This window comes from Henckelia pumila, unplaced genomic scaffold (genome assembly GCF_033568475.1).
Source record: "Henckelia pumila isolate YLH828 unplaced genomic scaffold, ASM3356847v2 CTG_525:::fragment_3, whole genome shotgun sequence".
Lineage (NCBI taxonomy): Eukaryota > Viridiplantae > Streptophyta > Magnoliopsida > Lamiales > Gesneriaceae > Henckelia > Henckelia pumila.
This window is the reverse complement of record NW_027331857.1, coordinates 5022066-5037107: the sequence shown is the minus strand read 5'-3', so window position 1 is coordinate 5037107 and position 15042 is coordinate 5022066. Positions and strand designations below refer to the sequence as shown.

The 15042-nt window shown below is 33.5% G+C and overlaps 1 protein-coding gene across 1 annotated transcript; it reads right to left on the bottom strand.

Moving 5' to 3' along the window:
- Positions 1 to 3504: 3504 nt before the first annotated feature.
- On the bottom strand, positions 3505 to 5055 carry LOC140873340 (remorin 4.2-like). Its single transcript, XM_073276435.1, has 2 exons — positions 4427 to 5055; positions 3505 to 3786 (listed from the first exon to the last, which is right to left on the bottom strand). The coding sequence occupies exons 1-2, from the start codon at positions 4976 to 4978 to the stop codon at positions 3595 to 3597; spliced, it is 744 nt and encodes a 247-aa protein (XP_073132536.1). The 5' UTR covers positions 4979 to 5055; the 3' UTR covers positions 3505 to 3594.
- Positions 5056 to 15042: the final 9987 nt, after the last annotated feature.

Sequence of the window (15042 nt, the reverse complement as noted above, 5' to 3'; positions counted from 1 at the left end):
GATTACAGCTATCTTGATCACTTCCAACCTCTATATTATGGTTCAATTTGCACATGCTTTCATCACGTGAGTCCGACTGGTAGCAAGAAACAAAACAAAAACAGCTGACATCATTGTAAGGAAGAAAAGCTTAAAAATAGTTGAATATGCAATAAGACAATGGCAATAATTGATCAAGACACAAAAAAGAGGACTAGTAGGTGAAAATGTTGATAAATTTCCAAAAAATAAAAGTATGTACTATAAAAAGGAAAGTCTTTTATGGTGTGCAACATAATAGACGTGTTGCATACCTATAAAGAGGAAAGTAACATTTATGATGATGTATGAGGAATAATCAGAACGATAATGACTGCTGTAAAAAACTCTCATTTTCAGTAAAATTGGTAAGAACATCAATATCTAGTTAAATTTCTCAAGTATGACATACTTTTCTCCAATAACAGTGGCCTGCAGTATGTGTTGACGTATATGTTATGAAAATCAACACAACAGAAAAGGTAAAAATGAGAATTAAAATATACCCCTCCCTACAGTTTTTTTCCCCCGAAAGATTCACGAGAGTCATCATACAAAAAAGAAATAGTAATAACATTTATACTTGAAAATTTTCTTCCAACAGCTGAAAAATTGTTGAGAATACCTCGAAGCAATCTAAAGATTATAGCTGATCCCAAATGAGCAAAAAAAAAATCAGCAGGAAAGAACCACAAAAACAAAAAATTCCGGTTCTTTCCCATAAAAGACCACCACCCCCACCCCAACACACGCAAACAACAGAAAGACAGCCATTCAGTAATATTCAATACACCTTTGTGATGATGCATGCTGACAGCCTCGTAACAAATATCCAATTCTTGCATATCTATGCAAACCCAGACCAATTAAATCAAACATCAAGCACTACAAATATCAGAATACACCTATCAATACAAACCAAGTACTAGTAAAACCTATGCACAACCATAACCAAAAAAAAAATAAAAACACTTCCAGATGCCCACAAACATACTCTAGCAAAACTCGATAAGTAAATAAAGGATTAAAAATCAGTATTTCTCACCAGTTAACAATCAAACGAGAAAAAATAAAATGAGCCACCATCACCAGCAGCAAAAAAGCTTCAATCTTGAATATTTAAATCCACTCCCATTTCAATCTATATATCTGCAGATCTACAGTGATGGAGTGAATGGGAAAAACATAAGAAAACTGTGATAACAAGAAAAAAGGCATCCCCCTTCTGCCGCTTTTTTACTCGCCATCTCCTATGTTATGTATCTTGTTGACTTCCTCTCTCTAACGCATTTCCATCTCTCTCCCCTCTTTCCATTTTCATTTTCTTTTATTTTTTCTCCGTTGAGATGAGTAGACTGGAAGCAGTAAATGTAAACTGTAGTCTGTAAATGCTAGTGGAATGGAAACCGGTAGGGCAGGTGAAAGGACTCGGAGAAAATAAACGGAAGAAAGATAGGAGCGACCGGGGAAACCGGTGACCGCTTTGAGCGCGTCAGGTTTCGGGGCTAAGCGATTAAACTGGAATGAAATGTGGTTTGGGTTCCGCCTATCAGAGCAGCGGACTTCAGGCATAAGTCAATTCTGGTTAAACGTTGGGTCAAATCCAAAAGAAAAAATTAAAAGAGTTGCGCCAATGAAATTTGGGGAAGTTGGAAATGTCACTACTTGGTTATATTCACTTTTATTAGGGGTCCCAAAAATTAATTAATAAAGTGGCTTCAAAAAATAATAATAATAATTAATAAAGTGATAATTTATTTTTATTTTTTTTGAAAAGGAAGTGATAATGTATTATTATATTTATTATTCGAAAAAAATTTAATTAAAAAAATTGGCATTACTCCATTTTTTAGTTTTGGAATAAAAATATTTCTCTTTTACATTATTAGGTTGGATTAATGTGACTGATACTAGTTGTGCATATATAACGGATTTTTTTTTTTTTGAAAGCTATATAATGGATTTTAAAATAACCTAATACACTAAAATATTGATTCTGGAAAAATGTATATTCAACGGCATAAACGAGTTACATGTATATCTATATTTGTGAAGTTAATTTCGAGTCTATATTAAAAACATTTTATTGGTAATTTGGTGCAAATAAGAATGTCCTTGCATTTTATTCCAAAAAATAAAAATAAAAATTGTCTTGCATTGAAGTAAAAAAGCTAGTGCTCATCCATTTATAATCAATTTTGATTATTAATTATACTATGCTAATGTTCATCCAATCAATTTTGAATCATTATAGTGTTTAATCAAATACATACAACATATATGGACGGTCGAGTGATTATTAATTAACTACTAATATAATCGATAGTATCGATACTTGACTCATGGAATTAATTAGATCGATCATGCAAAAACTTAAATTTGATAGTATCCAGTTCAACTCTAACCACTCCATGGATCATCTCTATTGATATCATATTTCTAAATATATATTATGTATTCAAATCTAGTTTTGTACTTTTGTGATAAATCGTTTACATAAATTTATTAGTTTATAGGAGTAATAATTATATGTATGTAATTACATTTAGCAATTATGGTATGCTTGGAAACACTTGTTAAATTGAGATATTTAAATATATTTCCTATAATAACGTGCATAAATTATGAATAAGTAGTATTAGCAATTTTGAATAATAGCATCATAACAGATAATGAAATAAAAGCACATTTTAATAATAATATAATATTAAAAACAAAATATCTCTAGATCAAATTTTCTTTTCCTCTCCCGGCCTACCTAGTGGCTAGGATCGGTTCTTCCTTTATTTATTATTTTTATTACTTTCAAGTAAAACATACTTTGCAAAGTACTGTTTTTGGGTACGTAATAATAATAATAATAATAATAATAATATGAATATGAATATGAGTATGTGATAAATAAAATAAAATCAATATTTAAACCACTTAAAAGTAAAAGTAAATAGTAAATATAAATATTTGTTTAATGAGATAAAATAATTGGAAAATGAATTTGAAGTTGATGGTTCGAGGTTGGAATTTTATATTTGATAAAAAATTATCTCTTTTGGTGAAAATATTATATTATGATATATAATTAATTTAAATAATAAAATATTTTAAGTAACATAATTTATTTTTTAGAAATCACACTTTGAAATTTTGTCAAATTAACCCATTGGCCATACCAATATTTCATTAAGTTTTCCACTATTTGTGGGAGATATATGGCAGGCAGGAATTAGTTTCTTTTTACCTATATGACTCCTGCCAAATCCAGCAAAAGGATCTTAATAATTACTCATTAGCTCGAGTACATAATGGGGAGTGGTGTCAAAACGACACCACATTAGGGGATCCATTCCCGTACATAATGGGTGGATATAGTTTCCATCAAATTAGGAATCATGTGTTAATCTCTGAACAATATATGTACCAATTAATTAACAATGCAGCACAATTAGAAACCATTAATTAATATTTTTGACAAACTAATATTTTACTATGAATTAACACAAAGCAGTAAATACATATGGATCGGATACATATAAAATTAGGTGTACATGGGATTTTTTAATTTTTCCCCCCCTCTTTTTAGAAGAAAGATCGTTTGACGGGAGGTCGTCCAATGACTCTCATCAAATTGGCGATGTCAAGAATTTTAGCCACTTGTGTGCCTCTCTTGGCCTCGGCGGATGCTCTCCTCTCCTCGGCTATTCTCTTTGCTTTTGCCATATCATTTTGCATTTTCTCGAGGGATTTTGCTCTTTTTTCCTCAAGCTTTCTCTACAATAAATTATTATACAGACTTAAATTGCGTTTGGATTAAGAAGCTATAAGAGAAAAAATATTTTTAAAAAAAAGTACGTACTTTTATATATTGTCTCATATCATTTGGATAGATCAGTAGTACTTTTAAAAACATTTATTTAAGTCAAATTAAGAGCCGATGAGTGCCTCCCTCAACTCCCAGTATTCTCTTCTTCTCACCCTTATTTTCATTAATAAACATTTTTTTAAAAAAAAAATGATTTTAGCATCTTCTCCCCTTTAATTTAGTAAAAAAAAAAAAAAAAACCCCACATTCCCACCAATTTTTACTATGAGTGTTTATTTGATTTAATAATTCGATTTTCCTTTAAAAAAAATACAAGTCCTCGTTCTAAAAACATGCACGTACGTACAATTATTAAAACTATTGATATTTATTTTAATAGTATTTCAATAACAAAATTAATTAACATCCCAAAATAAAATTTTATCAGCCCTCCCCGGTTTTCTCGTAAAATTCAAGAGACCATGCCATGCATATGGATCTCTGCAGCTTTTTTCACTCAATACACATCACCAAACGAGAACAAAAATTAGGCAACCATGCAATTTATATCATTTATTAATTCTTGATAAATTGTCAATTATATATTACCTCAACTTTCTTCATCCATAAATTGGCCTTCTCAACTTGCTCACCTTCCACACCTTTGATCACCGCAATCTCCCTCTTGAAACGATTGCTAATCTTGGATATCTCGGCATTTTGCCATGCGATAATCTTACACTCCGTCTCCTCTTTCTTCACGCTTTGCGCCGACGACACTTGAACGTTATCACGAATATCGCCACGATCACGTTCAGTACCCCTTGGCACGACAGCCAAGGAGTTATAATTAGTACTTTCTTCTCCGATGCTCCTATAACTTGGGGTCAGCTCGGTTGTCGTCTCCCTCGTCGTCGAACCGACCATGACCAAAGCACTGAATTGATCACTGCTGATGCTAGCGAAACTCCGTTGGTCGTGATCATGAGCATCCCTCGATGATTCCGTTGATAGATATGATGATAATCTACGGCTGCTTGTTTCCCAAGATCCTCGACTCGGGGCCCCGGATCGTGGAGCATGGATGTCTCGAATGCTAGGTGTTTCCCGGCCAAGGTTAATGCTGTTTGTGGTTGTAATGTTTCTTTCATTATTCAACATTTTTAGAAGATTAGTTAAATCATATATAAACACAAAGTGGTCATCTTGAATCTACCCATTTCTTCTACTCGAGAGGGATTTATATATAGTTTCCAACTGCTACACCATCACATTATTATATGATATATATATATATATATCATATAATATACAAAGTGATTTAGATATAATAAGGTGAGAATAATTGCTTGACCTAGCTGGCTTGCAAACATAAAGTGTCAATGACATAAACGCGCTTATAGTTTTTTACAAATTAAATGAAATCGAGACCAGCAATGTGATTATGGAGTTGGTTAATTTGGGCAAGTGTTTTGTTTTTTTTCAGGCAAAGTCCTCTGTGAAAATTTATACGTTGTCTTTATCTTCTTTTTAATTTACCATAACACGACTTCGTAAAAGATATATCGAAATAACAAGTTAGTAGTGTGTGGTCAAAAAAGAAAAAGGTAGCCAACATTATATATATGTGAAGATTTATATTTTAGTGATCTGCATTTAGCAAAAGCTTAATGCCCTTTACATTTATATTATATATCAAAAACATAATTAAAGGTGTTTCATTGATATATAAAATCTTCGACTTTTTGCTAGGGCCGACTCACAAATGTATGTCATGATGCTGGAGATGTGTCACAATTTAGTAGATATGGGTGATTTAGTGCGTGTATCTAAAAGGGATTTGATTTATGTAAAAAAAAGAAAAAATGATATCTAATTGTGTTTTTTAAATATAAAGTTTAAATTATATTTTTGGTCCAAAAATCTAAAGATTTTTATTTCAGATTTTGTTATTGATGAATTGAAGGTATTAATTCATCAAATAGTGACTTATATTTTTTCGATTTAGTTTGTGTTTTATATATAGGAGTTTTCATGTGATATTAGACACGTCAGTCATGACTGTCATCATGTCAACAATTTTCGGTGATGTATCATCGTTTTTCTTACATCATATCAATCAACTGTCAATATTATGATGAAAATAAACTAAAATCAACAGAAAAAATGCAAATCAACATATATATTAAAATTGTAAGATGAAAAGCATGTCAGTTACGTGACATAAATTATGATTTCCCCATCTTTTCATCTAGAAACAACATGTTATTTTTTAAAAGTGATAATTGTTATATGAACTATTGTATGTGTCTGATTTCAAAGAGTTTCGGATAATGCAGATATCCAATAATTGGGATAGTATATATTGTTCTGAAGCGATTATTGTCATCACAGCAAAATCAAACATGTACTATTTGAAAACTAGAGTGGACAATTAATATTTGTAGGTGTAATTTATCTTGAAACTTAAAGGCATTGTGCTTATTTAAAATTTTCACTTTATAAAATTGCTTGAATTTGTCCGAAAAACGGTCTCTTCAATTAATTGCTTCTTGAGTCTGGCCTCGCTAAGGGAGTGTTTGCAATAGATTGTGCTTTTGTAGAAGTAATTAATTTATAGATTATAAAAAAGTTAAAAAAATCAAAAGTTGGTAGTATTTGAAAATAAATGTGAAAATCTAAAAATCAAAGTTGGGTAGTGTTTGATAAATAAGTGATTAGAGTGATTTTAACAATGATATTCTTGTTAGAATCACTTTCGGAGAATCATAATCACCACATGACTAGTTTTTGGATTTCAATTAAGTTAAGCATAAGCTAACACATAATCTAAGTTTAAAAAACACACAAAAATGATTTTTTTTAAGCCAAAAACTAACAATCACTTTTCTTTTATAATTGCAAACACTTCCTATATATGGTTGCGCATGCACGGGTGGAACGTGACATGTGCCACTCTATTTTGTGGTTTCCGATACGCGATTTTGTTTCTTATATATGTTTTTATTGGAAAAATATGGTTTGTGAAAGCGATTTGTTGTCAAAAGGGCTATTTATTTAATTGGCAATACATAATTGTTTCTGCCCATAAATTGCTCAATCTTCTTGTTACAAGTTACAACTTACAACAAACTTTATATATGTGTTTTGTGTGTGTATATATATATATTTTATATACAACACAATATTTTTGCTTTTTTCTTTACTTTTTGGGAGGAAAGATAATGCATCAATTAATTATATTCCATTTTTTTTATTTGTTGATCACTTGCATCACTTAATTACGTTTGTTCCTTAATTAATGTTGCGTGATCGCAGGACAGGCACGATGGCCTTTCCATTTACTTTTTATTTTTTAAATTTCGTTTTTTTCTGTCAGTAATTTCATTTAAAAATATGATACATTTAAATTCGTATAATAAAATAATAAACATTTGTGGAAAACTTTTTAAAGTATATATAATATTTTATTGAGAAAATTACATTTTTAGTCCTGTAACTTGCACTTTTTCTAATTTCAGTCCTGTTATAAGTCAATTTACGTTTTTGATCCTGTAATTTGCAATATTTTTCAATTTCAATTCTTTTCTCCGAAAATTGAATTCATTCACCGGATAGTAACCAAGTCCAATGCCGGAATGCTTAGCCCTAAATTAATTTAGGGAGTTTGACTTTTGGCAGCCATGTGGCTTTCAAAAACTCCATGTAGAAAAATATGATAGTATAAAACAGAAAAATTAAAGAGTCAATTGTGAATAAATCCCTAAACCCAAACCTAACTTTTTTATAAATCCCTACAATAAAAATTCTTTCTTAAAACTCCCTAGGACCACCAAACTTGGTCAAATCCAATGTTTAATTCTTGTACCCAATTTATGCATTTATGTACCCAATTTATGCATTTATGCAATGTTTGTGCTCAATTATGGTACTTGAATCATCCGCAAAATTGGTATCAGAGCTTTAGGTTAAATATTCAGACTTAATATTATTCGTTAACTCATACTTTTCTTTGTTGATGAGAAGATTTTTTACAAAAGATGACTTCAAACGAAGGTTTGAATCAAGAGGATTTTATTTATATGAAATCCTATAAACAAGTTAATCTGTTCACAATAGATTACTTACGACAGAAAGATGATTTCTAACTCTCAATTTTTAGAAATTACCCCAGATTCCTCTAAACTCTCCGGAGATCTTAGAGAAATTCAAAAGACGGTACAATATTACAGCAATCAGCTGTATAAAATACCTCGGCAGATTGAAGGAATCCTTAAGAAACAAGAAGAAATTCTTGTAACCCTAAAGGATCTTCAAACTAAAATCACAAATCTAGAACAAACTTCAGGTTCTAGAAAAGAAAATACAGGAGGAAGGTTACCACTCTCGTTTGGTACCAAACCGTTGTTACATCAGAAAGGTAAAACCAAAATGGTTCAAAAACCTTTAACTGATGATGAAAGGATGATTAATCTTATAAAAGCAGTATCAGAGAAAAACACTATCTGATGACTACTTTAGAGAGATTAAATCTCGAGGATCTACAAGATCTCGCGGATTCTTTTGTGAATCTCAAAGTAGTAGATCTAAAAATGAACTCCCCTGAAGGTGAACAACCCATAGGGAATCCCCCAAGATATGCGGTTAAAACAGAAGAACCACATAGTGAGTTTCAGATTGGAGAAAATTCACATCCAGCAGGAACCAGATCAAGAAAAAGTAAAATCCCACTCCATCAAACTCCTTACGGAAAAACTGTTTTAGATCCAATACATCCTTACGGGGTTATGTTAAACCTTGATGTTTTGGACTTCAAAAACAGAGAAGATCTTATAGATGATTGGACGTCAGCTATGAGAATTGCAGCAGGGACATTAGATCTCAATAAAAAAGGATTCATTAAACTTCTAGAAATGAGTCTAATGGGATCTGTCAAGATTGCTTGGGAGATGACTATGCCAGATACGAAGAAATCAATCTTAGCAGGAGAATCCCTCAGCGAAATTGGAGAAAGAATGGTCACCCTATTTAAAGCACAATTCATAGGGGTAGACTATTTCAACAATCAAGATACAGAGAAAAAGAGAAGATATACTCAAGCTCTGTATAGCCTCGAGTTACATGATATCTGTTTAGTTGATGAATACATTATGTTATTCACTAAATACAGATGGAATTCAGAAGTCGAGGAAAATGTAGCTATTCAGCTATTTTTCGCAAAAATGCCAAGTCCCTGGAAAGAAATGCTGATTAAAGAATACGTTCCAGGTCATCTTGACACTTTGGCAAGACGCGCGTCCTTTTTGAAAGGAAAATTGGCAGAATGGTGTCATATGGCAGCATTACAGAAGAACTACAAGAAAATAAGGGGTATAAATAAACGTACACCTTTATGTTGTAAAGATAATGATCTTCCAACGATCATTGGAAACAGATCACAGGGATTTAAAAGGAAAAAATTCAGAAGTAATCCCTACAATAAAAGAATGAGAAGTTTTTGGAAACCAAGAACATTTTGGTCCAAACAAAAGGCCAGATCTTATAGGTCAGGAAGAAGAAGTAGACCTACAAGAACATCCCCAGTAACAAGCTCATCACAAAGCAGGGAAAGAACACCATCAAGAAGAACTTTCAGAAGAACTCATACAAGAGCAAGTGAAAGTTTCAAGGATTGCAACTGCTGGACATGTGGAGAAAGAGGACATATATCTACAAATTGTCCAGAAAACGAGAAAAAAGGAGTTAAACTCTTTGAAGCAACACCAGATATGGATGATGCGGTCTTCTTTCAAGATCTAGTCCAAGTCTATCAATTTGAGGATATCCCCTCAGATGAAAGCATATACGAAGAAAAGATATTGTTTAGTCAAGAAGATTCTGAGGATGGATCAGAATCAGAATCAGAATAGAGAAGAAGTGTTTCGGCATGAAACACATGAAAGTTTGGCTGGATTCTTTAGCCAAACCATGATATCTCATAATATGGTCCAAAGGATTATGAGAGAAAATCCAACGTTACAAAAGTACCAGGGATTTTCGGCAGGACAAGTAGAAAGAGTCTTAGGCAACCTAGGGCTTAGAGAAAGAAGACATAATTTGATTTACAAAGTATCCAGAAGGAAAATGGCAATCCCCATGGAGTTAACAAGTAATCAAATAGAGATGCAGTTAATTCCTTTTGAAGAAATAAGAGAGGAATTGCAAAAGTTGAAAGGTGAGGTAGCAAGGACGATGTCTTGGATTCATATTGGAGCAATCCAAATAATGATCAAGGCAACTTTTAAAGAAGGAATAGATTCACCCATAGATATCGTAGTATGCGATAAAAGAATGGGGAATATTCAAGATGCTGTCCTGGGTACTATCTCAGGAAATCTTTGTGCAGGAAAAATTGTAGGAATTATCTATCCAAGAATAGCCTACAATTTAGCTGGCAGGGACTTTAGTCGAGCCTTGACGTTGCATCAAAAATTCAAGGAAAAGAGACTAATGAAGGAAGGTAATAGACCATATTCTATTACATATCAAATTTCATATATTCTTTCTAATACTCATCATTCTGAATTATTTATTAGAAATGAGTTCATTGAAATTCCAGAGATCTTTGGGAAAGTTGTTCATGCAATATACCCAGAAAGAATCGAGTTTCCTTTAATTCAGAAAACAGACATTCAAATTCAAGACAGACCGGTTCTATACAGAGACCTTAAAATAGAACCTTGAAGGTTATCTTTTCAAGGAAACCGAATGACAAGTAGGAGATGGGACAAATCTCCTATTCAAGAAATTCCACCAGAAGAAAAAGAGTTTTCTATAATAGGAAAACTTAGATCTCCAGAAGGATGGAAATAAGTGAAAATAGTATTCGATATTACAAGTCATCGGAACCAGTTCCCTTGTAACTCGATTTACTATTTGGAACAACATGAAAAAAGAACTTACCAAGGATTGATAAATATTGGATAATTAAAAGTTCAAATATGTGGAATTCCAGGAAAAGAAGTGGATCAGCTCATTCTTGGCCTAGAGTTTCTGGAGGACCATAAACCATGGAAACGTCTTGAAAAAGGAATAAAGTTCATGGCAAAAGAAAAGACTTGGAGGATTCAATAAGAATTCTACGAAATGGAAAACCAAGAGAATTGGATAAGGGACAATCCCTTAATTAGATTCGAGAACTCTGTTTACAAACAGAGGAAGAAACAGCTGTTGAAATTAGTAAGTCATGAACATGATTTACTAGATCGCATTGAAGAGGTAGAAAGGAGTAACCATACTCTACCTTCTGAAGCCTTAGGAAGACTAAAGGTGAATAGTCTTAATCGGATTACTGAGTTGCAACACAGTCTGTTAAAAATGGCAGGGCCATTTAGTAATCCCTTTAAAAAATGACAACAAGTCCTTTCTCCATATACATTCCGATAGGGATGTTGTATGAACAATATAAGGCTGAATACTATGCAGCTTATATTGATTCGGGAGCAGGAATTTGTACAGCAAAAAGAGGAGTCTTCCCTGAAAAATGTGAAGAAGATTTGCCAAAAATTACTGGGCGAGATTTCTCTCAAAGAATTTTAATTCTTTGCAAAGGAATAAAACAAGCAGAGATCCTTATAGGAGGAGCAGGTCAGACACCTTGGTACAAGGTAAAGACACCACCAATCTATTTTCATGATACAGGAGCTGATATCCTGTTAGAAAATAACTTCTTACAAATGTTTAAGAAGTATACACAAGACAATGAGTCAAGAAGACTTATGTTCACTACAATTTGTGATCATAAAATTATCATTCAAAGACTCAAAGTTGCTTTTTATCGACAATTGCCGATAATATTTCGCAGCCATCGTGGTGATAAGGGACAACTTTTTCACCCAAAAATGAAAGATCCAAGAAGGTTTGGAGAAACCATGTTGAAAATAACAACAGAACAAGAACTCTAAACAGAGGATATGGAGCTTCTCAAGGTAACTCTAAATCATAGAGATATAGAGTTAGAAAATAAGGTATCCCTTGAAGATGTCAAAAAGAGGCTCAAAGAAAGTTATAATGAGCATCCTTTGGCATGGTGGGATAGAAATCAACTCAAAGCCAGTCTTACTCTAAAGGAAGGCAAAGAGTATGAATTCGTCAGATATAAGCCTATCCCGATGAACATAACAGATAAAGGGATATGAGAATGATTATCAAGGAACATTTGGACCTTGGTCTAATCAAAGAAGGAGTTTCACCATATAGTAGCCTAGGTTTTCTGGTCAAAAATCATGGTGAAATAAAAAGAGGGAAACCCAGGTTAGTTATTAACTACCAAGGTATTAATAAAATCCTGGAGTTTGACGGGTACTTCATACCTAGTAGAGAACATCTAATTAGCTGTGTACGAAATGCTAGAGTGTTCTCAAAATTTGATTGTAAGTCTGGATTCTACCAGATAAGAATGGAAGAAGGCAGTAAGAAATTCACAGCCTTCTCTACTCCACAAGGACACTATATTTGGGAAGTTATGCCTATGGGATTGGCCAATGCACCGCAAATATTTCAAAGAAAGATGGATAATCTTTTTAAAGATTACTTCAACTTTATGTTTGTTTATATTGATGGTATTCTTATAGCATCAAAAAACATAGACGAACATGTTAAACACTTAGAGATTTTCTCTAAGATTTGTAAACAAGAAGGACTGGTTTTATCTGAAAAGAAAGCAGTCATAGCAACAAGGAAAATTGAATTCCTTGGTATTGAGATTGATGAAACTGGAATAATTCTACAACCCCATATTGTGGAAAAAGTAAAGAATTTTCCAGATAAACTCAAAGATGTAAAGCAACTCCAGAGTTTTCTAGGAGTAGTTAATTTTTCAGGGATGTTCATAAACAACCTAGCAATGTACAGAAAGGTGTTCAGTCCTTTGTTAAAAAAGGATGCCAGATTTATATGGACCGATGACCACACTAAAGGGGTAAACCAATTAAAGGAGATATGTAAGAATCTCCCAAAAATGGCTATACCTGTAGATGAAGATGATCTGGTATTATTCACGGATGCCAGTGACGAATGGTGGGCTGCAGTCCTTACCAAGATCACCCCGGATGGAGAAATACCATGCAGATACTGTAGCGGTCTTTTTTTAGAATCTGAGGCCATCAGATGTCATATCAACGAGAAGGAATTCTATGCAGTTAAAAGGGCTTTTGAAAAATGGCCATTATTTTTACTTGCTAAAAAATTCACGCTGAAGGTTGATAACACCCAGGTAAAAGCTTTCTTAAGAAATAAGATTGAATCCAAACCTGAGAAAGCTAGGTTATTAAGATGGCAAGCATTATGTCAAAATTATATTTTTGATATTGTTATTATTAAATCTCATGAAAATATTCTTGCAGATTTCTTAACAAGAGATGGAAGGCAGTGACGTGGATTCCATCATGAAAATGCAGAGGCATCTCAGGGAACACCTTGGGTTGCTTCAAACCGAGTTTAACCAGTTAGTCATTAATGCTGAAATGGCTGGCAGGTTACAACAAGCCGATCGGATCAAAGTATCTAATCGTATTACTGGATGTATGCAAGCTCAAACTCAACTATGGGCTGCTATTCAAGGGTCAATTGTTAAGACCATAGAGAAACCATTGGTTTTCATAAACATGATATGTTAAAACCATTGGTTTTACAAGAAGAAAAATTACAGCCACTAGTTGTAGAACAAAAGGTTGAGGATTCCAAAACCCAAGAAACAAGTGCTAATCTATCATCAGCTTTTGATGAATTGGATGAAGCAACAATTGATGAGAAAAACTCATCAAGTCAACCCTCCGCCTCTGGGGTAAAAGAGGAAGAGATCAATCTTAGGCCCAACACTGACAAGGGTAAATCTAAGATTGATACTAATCCAGCTATTATTTCTCCATTCCAGGTTTATCAACAAAGGTGGGAGAAATTAAAGACAAGGAGTGAAATCAATCCGAACACTTGCAGGGTTGATGTTGCAGGAATATATCCAAGGATTTGGCTAAAAAACAATGTCAATCCTAAGGATGTAAAGCTCTAGTATGAATTTGGGGCTTTGGCCTCAGTTTATACAACGTCGCCAAGCTTCCCGGAGATATCACAGTTACCAAAATGGATCCAAAAAGCAGTTCAAGAAACATGGGCAAATAATGATCATTTGTCTAGAGGAGATGTGCTAGAATTATATTTCTTCAGTGCAGCTCCAGAACCAACAGGGAAAGGATCACACGAACCCTTTTATTTCATCAAGCTAAGGAGACCTAATTTGACGAGCCATAAATTTATCAAGGATCCTAAAGCTGAAGAAATACCCTTGGTGTCCACTTTTGGAGAAAATGAAATCTCAACCAGAAGGGCATGGGGTATTTGGGTCTGTCTCATCGAGATGGACAAAGTCAAATTTTCGTTCAAATTCTACCAAAATTCTGTGAATGGATCGTTCCTGTTAAACACAATGATAGGAAAAACTACGGCTTTCGCAGAAGAACTCTTCGAAAAGAAGAGAAACTTTTTGTGGAACAACAAGCTGCCGGGGAGTAAAGAAACTCGTCGAAAATTTTGTAACATGGCTCACATAGGAAGATGGTCAGAGGTTATCTGCCCAGAATGTCCTAATCAGAAGGAGCCAGAGTTCGGAAAAACATTCAGACCCCGAACGGATCGAAAAGATTTTTCCAAGACAAGCAAAGGTGGACAGGGACCACCAAAGATGCGTTTTTTCAGGGGACCACTGCAAAAGCAGAAGATGCCCTGACAAGAATAAAGAAGACATGTGAGGAGTATAGAGCCAAAATAAAAAGGACGACATGTGACTCCTCCACCAACAAACGATGCCATCAATAATGGCATAACAGGACAAGGTGGATAACGGGTGATTCATCCACTAGCTAAAGATGCCATTAATAATGGCATAGAAGGACAAGACAAACAACTGTAAGATTCCCTGAAGTTTCTCGGTGAAACGAGTGGAACCTCAGCTATAAATACAAGCTTTCAAGGAAGCTGAAGACATCGATCATTCCCTTCAGTTTTCTTACAAATAAATTGTTGTAAAATTTCTCTTTCTATTGTATAAATTTTTCTTTTATGTATTTGAAGAACAAGGCTACTATGAGTAGCTAAACAAGTTGTCTTCTCCTCTTCAAAGGAGTTGATTTATGCAATAATATTATGTCTGAATAATTTTTCTAAAGTCTCTTGTTCTTTCATGCTCATAT